Below are 19986 nucleotides of genomic sequence, written 5' to 3'. Positions count from 1 at the left end.
GGCCCCGTGATCGGCAGTCATCAGACCCGGAGCGGATGTTCGCTCCGGGGCCTGATGAGAGCAGGGTGCTACGTGCGAGATCGCGGGGGTCCCCGCGCGATCAGGCAACTTATCCCCTATCCTTTAGATAAGTTGGGATAAGATGTCTAATCGTGGGGATCCGATCGCGGGTGACCCCCACGATCTCCTCTTCAGCACCTCTGGTCGGCTCGTTAGAATGGATTACATAAGGGCCGGGTCCGGCTGGGATATGGGAGCGCCCGGTTTTTGCTCCCCCCAACCGGGACCGGCACCCGTATTGCTGAATTGAAGTGTGCACTGGCCCTAACACTTATTCTGAGGTCTTCCAAATTTTTTTTATTCAAGGCATGGTTAACACTAACCAGTCTGTCTTAAGAAGAACAGATATGTCAGTAACCAGGCTTTGTGCACCTTTATTTAATAGGTAAAGCACCTATGTCAGCCACTTAGTATCAAAGAGGTTCCCTTTATCTTTCTCTCTGCACTGTGGATGTATGCTCAATGTGATTGATGGAAAAACAACAACTGAAAACAGTCACATGACTCCGGGGAGGGAAAATGGCTAACTGGGCCCACTCGGCACATTTTGCACTCCAAGAAGATGTCCAGTGCTAAGCAATTTATCCCCTAACCTCAGGATAGGATACAAATGTTTGATCGCGGGGGGTATGACCACTGGAACCCCCTGCAGTCTCCCATACGGGGCCCCGACTTGGCCCTGGCTGACCTGCTGTGTGTGACATTCCGCACACAGCAGGTCAGCTGGTACAAAGATTCCCCTCCATTTATCTCTATTGGAGAGACCTGCTGTGTCTCCGCCTCTCCCTAAGAGATGAATGGAGTGGGCGTGTTTGTACCAGCTGACCTGCTAGGTACAAAACTCATTCTAGCAACGCAAAGTTGGGGCTGAGCCGGGTCCCCGTACAGGAGATTGTGGGGTGTCCCAGACCCCTGCGATCAGGCATTTATCCCCTATCCTGCACGTAGGGGATAAATAGCTTAGCACTGGACATCTTCTATTAAAAAAATATTTATAATAATGCAAGGGGTGGACTCACTTACTTGATATAATGGGGGGAATTTATCAAAAGATTTAGACTGTTTTTTTCCCGTCCAAAATTGTGCGACTTTTTTGCGACTTTTTCTTTAGAGGATTTTTAGCACATGATGCATTCTAGGCTATTTTAGATGGAAAAATGCATTGGTGCTGAATTAATCAATTGCGACTTTTCGGCAAAAATTAGCATCGGGCAAAAATACGCTGAAATGTCAGACCATGCTGAAGCAGGTGTAAATACAGTCTAAACCGTAGATCCCCAAGTCCGTGCGCAGAAGAGCCGTGCGCCTTTTGATACATTAGGTGCACAAATGACCGGCCTAACCCTCTGTAGTTTGGTCTATATTGATGCGGGACATAGACAGCTTTGATAAATCTCCCCCCCCAATGTGTATGACCATAGATCCCACCCAGACTGTGAGATACATCTTGTAGGACATTTTATACAAAGTTGTACATAATAGTAAAACAGAGAAAACAAGGCCATACATGTGTGAGGCAGACATTTTAGATTTTGGGTCTTGGTAAAAATCCTCATAAGACATAGTCCTCGGTTACTCTAAACTCATACTGAGCAGTCAATGACAAGAAAGAGTCCCTGACAGTAATAAGTATCACAGCTATCCATACACAAACCCTATCCATGTCTCCAGCTTTCTCCACTTGCTCATAAATCCATCCTCTGAACTGACCTCTCTGACCCTTTAAGGCCTTAGATACTTTCTCCAGCATCCTGGGTGGACTGGGGGGTTACACGTTGGCATCTGCTGTTGTTATAATATAGAAAAGCTTGTTTTGCCACCTGTCCGCACTAGTCAGATAAAGTGAAATTCCTGGCGGTCTCAGTCACAGCTGTGTCGGGGAGTGGTCACAATGAAGGGCCAAGTATTACGGAGGCAGTGGGGGCTGACATCATGTTTAGCCTCTTAACTGATATTTTAACTCGTACCTCGGTATTGAGTCCATTGGTTCTGTCTCACGAGGCGGCATCCACTGGGCATAGGTCATTCGTGTGCTTTTTTTATTCACTTTCATGACATCAAAAATCCTTTGGATAAGCCTGGCTCAGTTCCTCCTGTTTTAGTCACACTACTATATCATTTCCTTTTCTATACAGTCCTTTATGTTGTATATTGTCTCTTTACCATTGTTTGCTGCGTACTCTCCCTCCCCCTGTCTGGCAGGATATGTTTCTTTTTTTCCTGTCTCTTATCCAAGGTCAAAAAAAAGGAGAAGAAAACAACATTTCTGTAAAAAATTTCCCTTTATCCATCCTGTTCTTTTCTTTCTAACTAAAAAGAAGCAATCCTTCTATTTGTGCCACATTTTATCTTCCCCAAAACTGGGGGGAAAAAGTCGGTGCGTCTTATACGGCGAATACACCCCTATCGCGGCGGTCCCTGCGGCCATCAACGGCCGGGACCCGCGGCTAATACAGGACATCACCGATCGCGGTGATGCCCTGTATTAACCCTTCAGACGCAGCGATCAAAGCTGACCGCCGCGTCTGAAGGCAAAGTGACACTAACCCGGCTGTTCAGTTGGGCTGTTCGGGACCGCCGCGTTTTCACCACGGCGGTCCCGAACAGCCCGACTGAATAGCCGGGTTAGTGCTTACAGGACACCGGGAGGGACCTTACCTGCCTCCTCGGTGTCTTCTCCGTTCAGGGATCCCCTGTATGCCGGCGCTCTCCTTCCTCGTCATCACGTCGTCGCGTACGTGCGTCGGCGTGCTTAAAGACGTGATGGCGGCGACGGAGAGCGAGGATACCCGGCCGGCAGCAGAGACGTTCCGGAGCAACGGGGACACGGCAACAGCGATGGAGCGACATCCAGGGCAGCGGTGACGGGTCCGGAGCGGCGGGGACACGTGAGTATTACCTCCTATGCAGTGGTCTTCAATCTGCGGACCTCCAGATGTTGCAAAACTACAACTCCCAGCATGCCCGGACAGCCAACGGCGAAAAATACGGTACTTCTACTACTTTGTGTGGCCCATAAGAGCTGGTTCACACAAAGCATTTTTTTGTAATACACAAAATTGAAATTTTTTTCCCCATTCTTTTTTAGCTAATGCCAGAAGTAGATCCAGCATTAGAGAGACTTATAAGATATTTATTTATATTTCTCATGTCTTTTTTTTAAATCCACTTCTAGCTCAGGTTTAAAGGGGTATTCCAGGAAAAAACTTTTTTTTTTTTTTTGTTTTTTTTGTTTTTTTAGATCAACTAGCTCCGGAAAGTTAAACAGATTTGTAAATTACTTCTATTAAAAAATCTTAATCCTTCCAATAATTATCAGCTACTGAAGTTGAGTTGTTCTTATCTGTCTGGAAACAGTGCTCTCTGCTGACATCTCTGCTTGTCTCGGGAAGTGCAGAGAGTAGAAGAGGTTTGCTATGGGGATTTGCTTCTACTCTGGACAGCTCCCGAGACACGTGTCATCAGAGAGCCCTTAGACAGAAAAGAACAACTCAACTTCAGCAGCTCATAAGTACTGAAAGGATTAATATTTTTTTATAGAAGTAATTTACAAATCTGTTTAACTTTCTGGAGCCAGTTGATATATATATAAAAAAAAGTTTTTTTTCCTGGAATACCCCTTTAACTAAAAAGGTTTTTTCGGAGTGATATTTTCCAGATGTAACAATCAGTCTTCAGCTGCTGTCCAAATAAAAACATTGGCACATATTTACTAATACTCAGGGAGTTGAAATGATAGTCTAAAGGTACCCATACACATGTATTGGCTATTGGCTGAACATATGTCCTGCTAGAAAGAGGTGTGGTCTAAGTTCACCAAGTCTTTGGCACATTTAGGCCACGCCTCTTTCTGATAAGTTCATCTAATAGTTGGTCTAAACTTGGACTAATCAGAAAGGGATGTGGCCTGAATGCGCAAAAAAGTGCATCAATTTTTTGCTTCATTTAGGCCACACCCCTTTCTAGTAAGCCACATCTCCTTTGTAGGTTGAGGCACAAGTGTCAATAAAATATCTAACCCCAATGCCCAAGGAAAAGTTTAGGGAATGAGAATAAAGTATCTAAAACACATAATACATGTGATGCAAGTCATGTAAGCCGATTTGTCTTGGTGTGAACTACATAAGAATGCTGGCACATTTACAGTAGTAAATCTTCCCCAATGTTTTATTCAAGCCAAGCAACTTTTCAGATAAGAAGTCATTAGAGCTCTCAAGTGATGACAAATGTGTCTGAAATACATAGATAAATGTAGTGCAAGGCATTTAGGCCTCAGATCTGATGCATTGCTATACTTACTCTCCCCGATTGAGCTGCATGCACCTTATTTCACTCCTTTGGACTGCACTTAATAAGTGTCACTGACACTTTGAAAACCTTTTCACATGTCGTAGAGATGTGTCAGAAGTTTTGATCAATCGGGTTCTGGGTACTGAGACCCCCCACCAATCGCTAGAATGAGCGAGGAAATGCACACGGCAAAGCTCATGGGTCATTGTCATTGGATGTCACTGATCCAACAAGTCAATATTATAAAGTGAAAACACCTGTTGAGGCACCAAGGATGCCTGAAAGTGTACCTTATCTGTGACCAAAAACACAACACAGTTTTTTAGGAGCTACATACATTCAGTTTTCATGGTTGAGTAGTTGCTCACCTTAGACCAATGCCAGGCATCAGGTGGAATGGTGTCAAACAAGCCACCACTGCCTTACTGCCAACCCAAGTTCAGTTCCCTAAACTACTTCCAGTGTTTGCCCCCCCCCCCCCCCCTTAGACATTTATCCCCTATACATGGGATAAGGGGTAAGTATAGTTCCCTGGACTACTCCTTTAACATCTGATTGATGAATCTGGCTATAGCAGGTGTCACGAGAGCACTTTCTTCTTGAATGTAAAGTACCAGTTATAACATAGGACAGGGTCGCTTGGCTTAATTGTAGAGAAACGTTATTACCATATGTGTGCTTCTAACGTGGAGGCAACATTTTGGAACAAGCTTCCGGTTTCATCAGCCAATGCTTCCTGTTTATTAGGCAAGATCCAATAAAAGGTTTGCTAAGATTGAAGAACTTGACAGACCATAACAGATTTCAACCCCATGAATCCAAAGTAGCAAAGCCTATTGCTCACTGGTCTCCAGCTGGTGGGAAATTACCACTGCCATCATGTCCAGACAGATACAATTGTAGTTCCCCACTGGCTGGAGTGCTACAAGTAGACCCCACCGATGTAGATAAATCCCAAGAAGCTTAGGACACAACCATCCCTAAGCTATAATGTCAAGAGTTTCCCTTTAGACCCTGACTTGGAGCCATCTAAACCTGTTCATCATTCTCTTCTATCTCTCACTCACCTACTGTGTTTTTTTTGCAGTGTACGCCTCTGTTAGCCTGTACCTGGTTCCTGAGCGCCCAGCCACACTTATCCTCTATGAAGATATTGTGCAGATTCTGCTGGGATCACCAGGTAAATATTTTTGCTTAGGCTGAGTTCAAACCATGTTTTTACCAATACAGGAATGCATATGGCTGGGGGGAGCTTAAACCTTGCGCTCCCCTATCCCTGCCGTAAGCCACCCCTATGTAATTCATGTCAATGAGCCGATCGGAGTGAAACACTGACTCCGGTCAGCTCATTTTTGCCTCGTATGCGGTTTTCCCACCGCACATAAAACCTTAGTTGACGGTTTGAGGTTCAGTGGAAAACCACATACGGGGCAAAAATTAGCCGACCAGAGTCAGCGATTCTTTCTGATCGGCTCATTGACATGAATTACATACGGGCGGCATACGGCAGGGATATAGGAGCGCAAGGTTTTAGCTCCCCCAGCCGTATGCGGTCCGGTATTGGTAAAAACGTGATGTGAACCCAGCCTTATTTGTAATGGTTGTACAACAAAAAGCAGAAGCGGCATAGATATTATATGATCCAGTCCAGTCTTGTTAATAAACCTCCTGGATATATGCCTTCAATTTGATTGATGGGGGTCTGATCTCGAAGATCCCCACCGGTTGTATGAATAAGGGGATGTAGCACTGGCATAGCACTTCATCCCTCTTTGAGTTCTTTGACTGTGCAGTCCTGTAACCAGTCCTATTCAAGTGAAAAAACTAAACTGAACCAGTGTTAAACCAGCGCTGTTCCCTCTTCATTATTGGGTAGATGATCATAAAGTGATGCCATATCCTAGTAACATGTATCACTCTATGAGATCGGAGTACTCTCCTTTAAACCTTCAATCACTATAAAAATATTTGCCCAATTGAACAGCCTCCGACTAGAATGCGACACGTTGTTACAGACAGTATAATAAATGGACTCTATCCCTTTAATTTGGTGGCTTTCTGTATTGTTATGTATAGATCTAGTTGCCAGCTCAGGCTAAGTGGATTGACAGCTGCCCTGCTCCTAATGCCTTCACTTGTTTATATAACTGTCTAGAGTACAGAGACTAGACACAGGAGCAACAAACGTAGCCAATTCCAAGGAACCTCTCTTCCTCTGTACAAGACTTTGTTCACATTGCTAAATTAGCATTTAGTATGATTTCAGAAATTTTTAAGTGTCCCATATTGCAAACTTAACGTTTGCATACCCTGGCAGAAGTTGTAAAATTTTGACAATGATTTAGAAAACGGGGTTCTAATGGTTGCCACGGCAAACTACAGCCATTAAAACTTCCAGCTGTGAGGCCAAGCTACATGGTGGGTCTCACAGGTGAGGTCAGTACGAAGAATAGTATAACAACGATCAGATGGTCACAGCGCCAAGTCTTCTTAGTGGACAAAAAAATGGAAAAGTAAAAGAAAAATGTTTTGGAAAAGTGTAATAAAAAATAACAATCGTCCCTTTCCCAATAAAGCCTTATATTACTACAAAAAAAAAAATACATAATAGGTACCACTACTTTTGTAACAACTTATACTATAAAAGTATAATGTTATTTAGCCTGCATAGTGAACGCCATAAAAAAAAAATGCTAGAAAAAAAAGTACAACTTGTCCCCCAAAAAATAAGCCCTTACAAAACTCATAAAAAAAGCTGTTAGAATATTGCAACACAAAAAAGTAAAAAAAAAAAAAAAATCGAGTTATTTTGATGTGAAAAGGAAGAAAAACTAAATACAAGTATATAAATTTGGTATCGCCGTAATTGTACGGACCGGTGAATTAAAGATAACCTGTCATTTATACCGCATGGTAAACGCAATAATAAATAAATGAAAAACAATGACAGAATTATTTTATTCATCTTGCATCCCCAACATTAAAAAGTCCTTTGTTCCCCATAATAGTATTTAATAATAAAACAACAAATCATCTTGCAAGAAAAAAATAAGCCCTCACACAGCTCTGTCAATGAAGAAAAAGAAATATGCAAATTTTGCATAAGAAGGCCCCGAAAATCACAGGATGATCTTCATGTGTACACTAGTGCCACACATTTTTCAGTTTTACTTACTTAATTTTTGGAGTTTTTCACAAATGATAGCTGAAGGTATCGACCAGAATTTACCACTAACCTAAAGTACAATGTGTCACAAAAAAAACCCATCTCACAATCACTTAAATAAGTTAAAGAGTACCTGTCGTCATGAAAAACTTGTGACATGTCCTAGCGACTTCTGACACGTCAAAAGTTTTGATTGGCGGATGGAGTTGCCGGGAGAAGTCTGCACTGCCACGCGCTCCTCTCCCTGCCTTCCCATCCTGCCTGTGGCACGTGATCGAGACACGCTCATGGACTTACATGGTGATTTTGTCTAGATCACATGGCATGGAGCCAAGAACATGTTGAGCGTGAACTTCTCACGACTCATTCTCCTGATTGGCAGAGATCTGAACACTCAGACCCCCACCTATCTAAACTTTTTACATGGTGCTAGAACATGTCAAAAGTTTTTTATAATGACAGTAGCCACTTAAAGCATCCCAAAGTTATTAGCACATAAAGTAAGATAGGTCAGATTTGAAAAATGGGTCTTGGACCTTATGGCCAAAATAGGCCACATGAGTCATGACTCGAGACATGATATCACGCCACACCCATGCCTGGTGCAAGGTTTTTTGCCACCCTAGGCGAAAGCAAATTTTGCCGCCCCTTGACATAACCCATTGGCTTTTCCAGATGTATGGAGCCGCACACGATGTTAGGATGTTGGATGCACCTGACCTTAGTGATCGCCCGTGCCTGTCTCAGAGGTGGCTGAAAAAGGCGGATTATTATAGTACCAGTGGCATGGGGGGTAGTGTGGCGGTGTTTTGCTTGATGAACAGTTGCTTTGGATGGGCGGGTGCTTGGGATGCTGGCTAACTTTATTGCAGCAGGCAAAGCGGCACCCCCATCAAGAGTGAACTCTAGACGGCTGCTTATTTTGCCTATAAGCAGAGGCGGCCCTCCATTCATGTCTATAGGAAGGGGGCGGGACAGCAGTCACGCCCCCTCCCATAGACATGAATGGAGGGGGGGGTCCCAGCAATAGGGGATGATGTCTATAGGTGGAATACCCCTTTAAGTGTAAATTGTATAATGTATAATGTAAATATTTGATCCAGCTATTCTTTTGTCTGTCTTTACAGGTGTCCGTAGTCAGCCCCTGGTTCAATTCCAGAGGAAGTCTGCCCGCTTACCCCGATCCTCCACCTATAACCAATTGTCCTCCTCACTCACCACTGCAAACAACCTTCACCAAATGAGAGGATTCCCAGCATTTATTGGAGCTGATCCTGATTCCAGCAATGGGGGTAGGAATGAAGGGGGGAGGGGGAAGGTTACACCACTGCTGTAATGCTGAAATGTTAATGTTTCCATCGTGTAAAGAAGACTTGAACAAGGTTGTCTACTTTGGGAAAGCTTGTTTTTGTATGCAAACTTATATGACCAAGGCTGTTGATCACTGATAAGACCGCCCACTGGACTCCTAAGCACCAAAATCATGAGAGGCTTACATAAATAAAATTATGTAAGATATACTGAATATTTTCCCATAAAACTATAGATCAATCTGTTCAGCACCTCCTAATATAACACGCCGCCTGCAGGTAACAGGAATGGTTGCTAACCTTTCAACAAACTTTCCATAAATGAATAGTACAAATAAATATAAGAACGTTTGTAATATTTCTTATTAGAGACAAAATGTCTCCACTTATCACCTGGATCTGTCTTTGTATACTTAGTTTCCTCCTCTGATGCAATGCCTGTGAATGTCATTTACAATGCTGCTCATGAGAAGCCTGTTGTGAGCCGAGGGAAATGGTTTAATGTTCACAGTATTTATTATTTATAGTGTCTTCATATTTGCAGCACTTTGCAGTTTATAAGAAATAATTGCAGCATAATCTCATTCAGGGCCCAGATGTTGAAATCTTCTAGTCTGCGGGGAGTCTTGTAAGAAGCAGTAAAGATCGCTCGCTACTGTCTCAGAACTTCTTATGTGGTCATTGGGAATTGATATAATAGAAAGATAAAATTGACATGAAGGGCAAAAATTAAATACTTGAATCCTGGAGAACCCCTTTAAAGGCAACTTAGGGAATGAAGATGTGGTGGCCCAGAACGGGATGTGTTACCCCGTACCCTTGCTGCCCTGTCAGGCAGCCTCCCCACAGTGTCCCCTGGGCCCCCTTGCATCTGTCCCCCCATGTAAATATGTTTCTAATATAGTATACCATCTAATGTGTTCAGAAAGTGTTGTCACTTTAAGACTGTTTACCATGTGACTTGTCATGTGATTGTTACCCAAAAAGTACCAGTGAGCAGGTGATCTCAGGGGTGACCTATGGGCTCCCTGCTAGTCTCCCCATATAAGCCCTGGGTGGAGCTAGCTCTCTCTCTCTTTCCTTACAAGTCTTTTCTGAGGTCAAGTCGAGTCCTGGACAGTGTCCAGAGTCATAGGAGGCCTCAAGTCCTGTCTGCAGCCACAAGCACCTACAAGTAAGCCACAGTCTCAGTATTGTCAGTTATCATTCAAGTCAGTCACAGTCACCATTTGTCAAGTCAACGTGGTCTGCATTAAATTGACCCCATCTACTACAAGTCCCAGCAAGCCCTTAAGGTCTCTGAGTCACAGGTCCCCTCTTTAGGCCCTGGCTGAACTGAATAGACTTTACCATCTGTCTGCCCTCAGTAAAGCTACCGTTATCCGTAACTTGGCGTTGGTTATGTAAAAGTTATTGTAGAAGGTGAACCGTGGGAGGCATTGATAGATACAGGGTCACATGTTTCTACTATACCTAAAAGTGTTTTCTATCAGCATTGGGATGCTAGTTTATTGTGTGAGCCTGATAATGTTAACTTCCGAGTAGTTGCGGGTAATGGGCAACCAGTCCCCAGACATGGATACTGGGAGCCAACCATTCAGTTGGGAGAGCATGTACTTAGTGGGCAGGGAGTGATTGTAACTAATGTGACAGATAAGGGGTCTGCTGAGTTTATATTGGGGATGAACATTATGAAGAATTGTTTCACTGAAGTGTTAGATGCCTTGCATGCCTCTCTTCCTCATATGTCCCCTTCAGGCTAGCAGGCTGTGCAGCACCACTTGAAAGTTCTACAGGCAGAGCAGAAGTTTGCCAACAAGCAAGGTGAAATCTGCAGAGTATGCGATCAAGACATCAGGTCGGTGACCATACATCCCAACACGGAGACCATCATTTGGTGTTGTGCATGTCTCGGAGTCAAGAACAGGGACTACCAAGTCCTGCTGGAACCTATGCAATTGGAAGATCATCCTCTTGTTCGAGCTGCGAGAAGCCTTGTCACTGTCACCAACGGAAGAGTCCTGGTGCGGTTAGTAAACCTGTTTGATTCTGCTACTGTATGCCCAAATACACTCATGTAGCCCAGCTGTAACTCCTAGAGTACCTCCATTATGACAGAATGTCTGGTGGCCCGACAGCATGCAGCTCAAGTGGCTGAAGGATCCAGTGTGAGCCCTCCATAGCCCTGGTGGCCGCAAATCCAGGTTGGAGACGACACTACCCCAAGGGACCAAGTCAATGGAATCATCAATGTTGCCAAGAGGTACCATGAGGCTTTCAGCAAGCACCACACATACTTCGGGCAGACTTCAATGATCCAGCACCGAATCCTCACAGGTGACAGCCCACTTATCAAGGAAAGACACCGTCTGGTCGCGCCCAGCATGTACCAGACTGTCAAGAAGATGCTGGCCGACATGAAAGAGGCAGACGTAATCCAGGAAAGTCAGAGCCCCTGGGCGGGCCACTTGTCCTAGTCAAGAAAAAGGACGGAACCATCCGCTTCTGTGTCGACTACAGGAAATTGAACAATGTCACACACAAGGATGCTTATCCATTGCCAAAGATCGAGGAGTCACTCACCACCCTTGGGTTGGCTGCTTACTTCTCCACCCTAGACTTAACCAGTGGATTTTGGCAAGTGCCCATGGCTGTGGAGGATCAGGAGAAGATTGCCTTTGTGACACCCATGGGACTGTTCAAGTTTAAAAGTATGCCATTTGGGCTGGGCAATGCCCCTGCTACGTTCCAGCGTTTGAAAATTCAGATGGCCCAGGCACCTTTCCATCAAAGTGTCCTATTGTACCTATACAACGTCATTGTGTATTCTAAGTCCTACCAGGAACACCTTAGCTATCTGTCAGATGTCTTCCAAGTCCTGATCAAGCATTGGCTGAAGATCAAACCATCAAAGTGTCACTTGCTCAAACCTCAGGTCCACTACTTGGGTCATGTTGTCAGCGCAGAGGGAGTCCAGCCTAATCCTGAAAAGGTGGAAGTTGTCAAGAACTGGCCAAACCCACGCACGGTGAAATATGTCAGGAGCTTCCTGCTGATTGCCGGCTACTACTGGTGTTTCATTCCCCACATCACCCAGATTGCAGAACCCCTCACAGTTCTCTTACGGGGTACGTCGAAGGAAAACTACAATGGAAGACTACCTGTTGAATGGGCCGAAGAGCAAGAGACGGGGTTTCGAGCTCTCAAACGTCTGCTGAAAGAACCACCCATCTTTGCATATCCAAACTACAGTCAGCCATTCAGGCTGTATACTGATGCCAGTTTTGAAGGTCTGGGAGCTGTCCTGTCCCAAGTCCAGGAAGAGCAGGTGTGAATAATTGTCTTATGCCAGATGTAACCTGCGAGGAGCAGAGAAGAACGATGCAAATTACAGCTCATTCAAGTTGTAACTTCTCGCCCTGGTGTGGATCATGACCGAAAAGTTCAAAGACTATTTGGCTGCCACGCCATTTACTGTCTACACGGATAATAACCCGTTGGCCCACCTGGACACTGCCAAGTTGGGTGCAATCGAGCAGCGTTGGGCTTCAAGGTTAGCCAATTACAGTTTCACCATCAAGTACAGAAGCGGTAAGTCGAATGTCAATGCCGACGTACTGTCTAGGATGACCCCCGGCTTAAAAACCCCTGTCAAAGACGTGTGGGAAGACGTGGAGATGCCAGAATGTTGTGACGCCCTAATAGATGGTGACCCAGGTCTAAAAAGGTTTAAGAAGACCTATACACCTGTTGGACTACCTTCTGGCGAAAAAAGTACCAACCTGTCTATGTCAGGCCCAGTGTGACTACGAGCTGAAACGTCTGTGGCAACAAAGGAAGCGTCTGTTTGTGCACAAAGGACTGTTGTACTGAAATTCTTTGGATCCGGTCTCTGGTGATCGATTTTATCAGATTCTGGTTTCCCGAAGAGTCGCAGCGATGGTCCTCAACGCATACCATGATCAGTCGGGACACTTTGGAGTCCACAAGACCGAAGCTACTGTCAGGCGAAGATTCTATTGGATCGGAATGCGGAGCAACATTGAGAAATGGTGCAGTGAATGTGCTGTCTGTAATGTCACCAAGGACGTGTGCAAGGATGCAAGAGCACCCCTCCATTCCATCCAGAGTAAAAGGCCTAAACAGTTGGTTGTGCTAGACCAAGTCAAGTTGTCTCCTACCCGGTCTGGGTACACTTATGCTCTCACCATAGTGAATCACTACTCTGAATGGGTTGTTGTTCTACCTGTTAAAGACCTCACAGCGAAAACAGCCTTGCGTGCCCGAAGTCTGTCCTAACGGACCATGGAACGACCTTCGAGGCCCTACTCTTTCAAGAGCTGTGTCAATTCCACGCCTGCAAGAAACTCCGGACTACTGCCCCCCCGAGGAACGGGTTCTGTGAGCGAGACAATCAGGTCTTTATCCACATGTTGCAAGCAGCCTCTGTGTCAAGACAACTGTCACTAGGCCTCAGTGACCACTGTTAGTCGTCCGCCCTACAGGACTGGGTGCTGCGGACGGCTGTATTCAAGAGGGGGAGTTTGTGCTGGCCCAATACGGAAGGTGTTACCCCGTACCTTTGCTGCCCTGTCAGGCAGCCTCCCTACAGTGTCCCCTGGTCCCCCTTGCATCTGTCCCCCCATGTAAATATGTTTCTAATGTATTATACCATGTAATGTTTTCAGAAAGCGTTGCCACTTTAAGACTGTTTACCATGTGACTTGTCATGTGATTGTTACCCAGGAGGTACCAGTGACCAGGTGATCCCAGGGGTGACCTATGGGCTCCCTGCTAGTCTCCCCCATATAAGCCCTGGGTGGAGCTAGCTCTCTCTTTCCTTACAAGTGTTTGCTGAGGTCAAGTCAAGTCCTAGAGAGTGTCCAGAGTCATAGGAGACCTCAAGTCCAGTCTGCAGCCACAAGCAGCTACAAGTAAGCCACAGTCTCAGTATTGTCAGTCTTCAGTCAACTTGGCCTCCATTAAATTGACCCCATCTACTACAAGTCCTAGCAAGCCCTTAAGGCCACTGAGTCACTGGTCACCTCCATGCGCCCTGGCTGAACTGTATAGACTTTACCATCTGTTTAACCTCAGTAAATCTACCGTTATCCGTAACCGGGTGTCGGAGTCATTACTGCCCCCGTGCCTAGCCCAGGATCTAGCGGTATACCTTCATGCGGTATCTAGTATAAACCACGCCCCCCTCATAATGATGAGGGGGGCGGGGGGACTCTTGCCACCCCAGCTGATTGGGTAGAAGCTGTACTTGGTATTGCAACTTGTCCCACTGAAGTGAATGCGAAAATTTGCAATACCAAGTGCAAGCATGAATGAATATAAAAAAACCTGGAGAACACCATTAATAAGCTTTACATGTGTATCTTGATCCATTTCCCCCACTTTGTATATATACAGAGATGGATAGAAACACAGCTCCCAAAATATGGAGGTCTGTATACTGTGTCTGGTTTCCAGCTTAGGGTGCATCCACATCTAGGATTTGTGAATCCGGCAGCTAGACACGCCGGGAGAATTTCAAAACAGTATTGATCCCAGATTCACGCTGTACCCAATTGATTTCAAAGGGCTGCCCGGATTTAGGAAGTGTCTCCAGTTGGTTCATTTTTTGGCCGAATCTGTTTCTGTACCAGACTGAAAAGCACAGCAGACCACTTTTTTTTCAGCCCAGTTAAAAAAACGGATATGGTAGGAAAATGCGCCGACTGGAGACACTAGCTGACTCTTGGTGGCTCATTGAGATCAAAGGGGTACTGCGTGGATCCAGCAGCAATACAGCAGGGGCGGTTTGAAAATTCTCCCGCCCCATTGCCAAATCCCAGATGTAAATGCACCTTCAAAGAACTTGTTATAAGAGAGACAGAAAACAAAGCCGCACAAGGCGCCTAGTGCGTTATCCCAAGTATCCAATTGATAATACAAAGTTGTATTGTGCTCACCTGGAGCGCATAATATATGCGCACATCAACCAACACAGTGGGTATGGATATCTGGTGGATTCCTAGGAGTGCTGCAAAGCCGTAGGGATGTGGATACAGGTCACGGTCCGTCCACAAATAGTATAGCGAAAGTGCAGAAAATTATCCATCTCAGGCGCTACTTCTAGGCATCCTGCCAATCTGAGGAAGGGTGTATACCTGAAACGCGTCATTGGTAAAATAAAAAAAATCATTTTTATCATGAACCATTCCTCTGGAGAAGTAGCGCCTAGAGGGGGATAATTTTCTGCACTTTCGCTTCAAAGAACTTGTTAGAGTTGAGTCCTGTCTTTCAGCAGCCCGCAGCCATAACGCATTGATGAGGACCCTCTCTGTAGAGCTTACTGGCGGAGAGCAGGTGACTGATGTGCTTTAATGCCCTCCCATGTATCCTTTCTATGAGAATGCCAGGCAATCTTATACATCTTCCCAACCTCTACATCAGATTCACACTGAACAATGTTGTCCCACATGTCCATCTTCAAGTATAAGCATTATCTCTGAAACCTTATGGTGTTCACTGTTTTATTTATACACCTTTGCATTGTATTTGTGTAGTTTTTACTCAATACTTATTCCTTAGGTTCACTTGGCTATTGTCACCTTGACTCACCAGGTAATTCCAGCTGGGTGGAGCTGCTCCCTGTTGCTGCAGTGAGCGTCCATCTCTTTACAGGAAATGGCTCTGAAGTTCATCTAACTGGCCCTGCTCAGCTGTCTCTTCCCATCCCTTCAGACAGTGGTCTCGCACCTTCTAGCAGTATTCCTGCCTGGAAATTTGAGCCAAAGACTGGTAGGTGGAAACAAAAACACCAGTTGTTATGGACAATATATGATCATTTATTGTGGTCCTGAATGTTTTGGCTTCTTCTCCTTCTTGTCTTTAAGGTTTATGGCTGCGTGCGGGTATGGGGGTAGTACGAAGAGATGGACAACAATTGTACTGGTCATTTTCCTACCCCAAACTGGGTTACTGGGCAGCAGCAATCCCATCTAATAGTCGTGGTAAGCCCTTATTTCTCTACCTTGTTTAATTGATGGTACTTTTCTATCTTTTGTAAATCTTACTGTTTTCTTTTTCTCTTCATAGATAGTTGTATTACTAGATCTGATAGCATACTTATGTGATATGGTCTCTTACCCTATGGTCTTTTCTCAGGTATGCTGTCCCTTATGAGTGGCATGGACATTGCTGGGTACCATACTATCTTCCTGCTTTCCATTCTGGGCGCTCTTGCACTCCTGGTCCTCATCCTCCTCTGCCTATTAATATATTACTGCAGGTAAAAACTTCCCCGTCCCCTTCAGGCCATTTTCTTTTTCTCAATTTAATATTTACTGCAGTTTCTCTATTCCTAAAATTTGTACAAGTGCATCCTCTTCTTATCTTATCACATTTTAGACCATTACTATCACATAAGCATGATAATGCATGTAGGACCTAAAAACCCAAGGGCAAAATGCAGAATATAGAATATGTGATAGAGGCCTAACCTAAGTATCTGAGGAAAGGGATTAAGGGGTCATTATTTCAGAAGACTCAAAGGTAGGCGGATAATGTCATAGAGCAGCAGGAAATGCTAGCAGAATGCTCGGGTGTATATGAAAAGGTATTAGCAGTAGAGAGTGAAGTGCTCATGGGTGTATAGGGAAAGGTATTAGCAGTAGAAAGAGGCAAGTGCTCATGTATATGGAGAGGTATCAGCAGTAGAAAGAGAGAAGTGCTCATGCCGCTGTACAGAACACTGGTGAGACCTCCCTTGAAGTATTGTGCGCAGTACTGAAGGCCGTATCTCCAGAAGGATATAGAGAGTTCAGAGAAGATCTGCTAAACTAGTACAGGATAAAACAAACCAGGAAGGTTAAAGGACATGTTTAGCTTGGGAGAAACACAAGACGGGGTGAATATGATAGAAAGTTTTAAATACATAAAGGGAATCAACACAGTAAAGGAGGAAATAAGATTTTTTTTTAAATGAAACTACTACAAGAGGACATACAGTAGTGTTATATTAGAGGGGCAAAGGTTTATACAGTAATATCAGGAAGTATTACTTTACTGAGAGAGTAGTGGATGCATGGAATAACCTTCCTGCCGGAGTGGTAGCTGCAAATACAGTAAAGAAATTTAAGCATGCATGGGATAAGCATAAGGCTATCCTTCATATGAGATAGGGCCAGGGACTATTCATAGTATTTGGAATATTGGGCAGATTAGATGGGCCGAATGGTTCTCATCTGATGGCATATTCTATGCTTCATCAGTCCTGGCAGAGTTTTCTTACAGTCTTTTCTTTTGACAGGAGGCGATGCCTGAAACCAAGACAACAACATCACAAGCTGCACCTCTCCGGCCTCAATGAGCCCAAACGGGACCAGGCTACTTCGACCTCCCACCTTAACCTTATCAGTACCAGCCACTTGGACTCCACCTCCACAGCTGACAGTGACCTCCGAACTCCAGTTCTGCGGTCTGCCTTTTCTTCTAGAGAGGACTTTTGTAAGTCTGGTGGACGTTCCTCCATTCAACACTCTACAGATACTCTCCCACTAAGGCCAGGTCCTCGAGACGAATATCCATTAAAATCTGCTCGCTCTGGTGACCTGCTGGATTCAGAAGATATAAAGAGAGGTTATGGCACTGGGGGAAAGGGGCAACAAAGGAGGCGAGGAGGTAGGGGTGGAGCCAGAGATCCTCCACCATCCCCTCCTCCACTTCCACCACCTTTCAAGCATGTGATTGGGGACTCCAAGCCACCTGACTATTTGATGACACAGTCGGCAGACCCATTATCCCGCCCTACATCTTTGACACAACCTGGGCAGCTAATATTTTGTGGATCTATTGATCACATGAAGGAAGGAGGGTACAGACATGCTATGCCCACTCTGGTCATACCAGCTCATTATGTAAGATTATCATCAGAAGAAAATCCTAGTGGACAAGGTGAAGAGCTGACAGAAAGTGAATTGGGATCCACCCAGATTTCACATGCTCATCACTTTGCTCCTCAAGATCATGCCCAACGCCAACAATTGCTTCAGCAGGGTCACAACTACCCACAAGGGGCATCTACTGGCTCCTCACAGGACCAAGATGGGAAAAGCTGGGGTAACCACTCTTCACAAATGAGTGGTTCTGTCACCATTCCTGTAGTTTTCAATGAGTCCACAATGGCACAACTGAATGGAGAACTTCAAGCACTGACTGAGAAGAAACTTTTAGAACTTGGAGTCAAGCCTCACCCAAGAGCCTGGTTTGTGTCACTAGATGGACGTTCTAATGCACAGGTGCGTCATTCTTATATCGACCTGCAGGCTGGAGACAAGACACGTAGCAATGATGCCAGTCTGGACTCGGGTGTGGATGTCAGTGAGATGAAAGTGAAACCTGGGCAAGAGGAAGGCAGAGGTGGGAGGTCACAACATCAGCCTTCTAACTTGACCTATTCCAAATTGGTCTTTGCTGAAGAAGGTGAACAGAGCCTAAGTGAAAGCCGGACTGCTGGTGGCTGCTCCCCTGAAGACAGCTCACTCACCCCACTTCTTGATGAGGCCTCTGAGACTTGCCCAGTCTCAAGCAGGAGAGGGCGCAGCAGAGGCGACAGTTCTCGCAGCAGCACCAGCGAACTAAGAAGGGATTCTATGACCAGCCCGGACGAGGACCTTAATGACCAATCTGAAGGTGGGGATGACCAAGATAAGAAGAGCCCCTGGCAAAAGAGAGAGGAGAGACCACTGATGGTGTTTAATGTAAAATAATGAGGGATTTCTCAATTCTCATTCTGTGTGTAGGATATACCCCTCAAAGGACTTCGGGGAGAAAACGCAGGGATACCCCTTGAATCCGAAGCAATGGGGCTTGGAGAGTGACAACACCCTGCCCCCAACTCTCCCCTATCTTCGAGGCACAGCCCCAGCATTGGAGAGATTCCTGCGTGTAAGGCCAGAGGCACCGTGATATGAATATCTACAGACACTATGTACACACACATTACACACTACATGCACACACATGTACACTACACATTCAGATTTAATAGTTACACACCAAAACACAAGAGCTTAGCGGTCCCCCTGTGAACTGGGAGTCTATGACACTGCACAGTGAGACTCTCAGTGGGACCAGTCTCCTCCTCTTGGGCGAGACAAGATTTTTGGATTGGATTTGTACCCTTGATTCTTCTCTCCATTCCTGTTAACATAGTGACACAAGGACATCAGGTGCAGGTTCGGTTGGCTCAGTCATCATCATCATTGCTGTGGAGATGGTCTCGGCACCCGTGCAGCAGGGTATGAATAGCCCGGTAGAAACATGACATCTCCCAGTAGCTTGAACATTGTGGTCCTAGTGTTTTGTTTGTGTAAGGTGTGTAAAACATCATAGCTTGCAATGCATTCTGGTCCTTCAAGTTCTCATGTAGGAAGCCATGCAAAAACACAGAATTTTTTTTTCTTTTCTATTTAAATGGCTCCACTCTTCACTGCATTGTGGCTCCATCCACCCCCTACCATGGAGACCATGGCTACCTGCCATAATGCATTAAGATCCTTGTAATTCTTAGCCCTATAACATGCCTGGCAATGCATTGTACTACCGGTAATTGTAACCCTACCCCCCCCCCCCCCCCACATCTCAATAGCTGCCAATAATGTGTAATGCATCCTGGTTAACATAGTATTAATATATTATAGGAATACCATGTTCCACCCATTTCCAATGCATTATGGTCTTTGGAACCGGATGTTTTGAAGGGTATTTAGACTAATTTCATGATACATTCCGGCACATGTGGTTACGTTCCTTCACAGGGAAGCTATTTGTATTACAAGAAGCCAATCCCTTGAAGTTTCCCAAGGAGAACAGCACAAAAAAAACGTGTATTTGTCATGTTGAACTATTACTGCCGTTTCCTACAAACATTACTAATAAAACATGAAAGAAAAGTTTACAGTGCAAGTCAGTGAAGTTATAACAACCACCTATTTTCTATGGGGATTAGCGCACAACTCAGCCTAGGATCCAAACCTGCTACACTCATCTGTATGTCAGTCTAAACAATGTTTGTATGATACACAGCTCCACCACCTTGCATACACATAGATTTATACGATAGCATCATGGCTGCCTGCAGCCACCACCATTGGAGCTTTCTGCATA

At 45.0% G+C, this 19986-nt stretch overlaps 1 protein-coding gene across 3 annotated transcripts in view; it reads left to right on the top strand.

Annotated features, from left to right (window-relative positions):
* The window catches only part of FAM171A2 (family with sequence similarity 171 member A2), a 41259-nt gene extending 21827 nt beyond the window's left edge, over positions 1-19432 (top strand). For 2 of the 3 annotated variants that reach the window (XM_056547722.1, XM_056547721.1), the window contains exons 3-8: positions 5438-5530; positions 8644-8808; positions 15442-15618; positions 15714-15830; positions 15985-16108; positions 17129-19432. In XM_056547722.1, coding sequence (XP_056403697.1) covers positions 5438-5530; positions 8644-8808; positions 15442-15618; positions 15714-15830; positions 15985-16108; positions 17129-18587 — 2135 coding nt within the window. In that variant the 3' untranslated portion in view covers positions 18588-19432. The remainder of the gene's footprint in view (positions 1-5437; positions 5531-8643; positions 8809-15441; positions 15619-15713; positions 15831-15984; positions 16109-17128) is intronic. The other variant, XM_056547723.1, reaches the window with a different exon arrangement.
* Positions 19433-19986: the final 554 nt, after the last annotated feature.

Source organism: Hyla sarda, chromosome 12, assembly GCF_029499605.1.
Source record: "Hyla sarda isolate aHylSar1 chromosome 12, aHylSar1.hap1, whole genome shotgun sequence".
Classification (NCBI taxonomy): domain Eukaryota; kingdom Metazoa; phylum Chordata; class Amphibia; order Anura; family Hylidae; genus Hyla; species Hyla sarda.
Note: the sequence above shows the minus strand (reverse complement) of the source record. Positions and strands in the feature narration are given on the sequence as shown.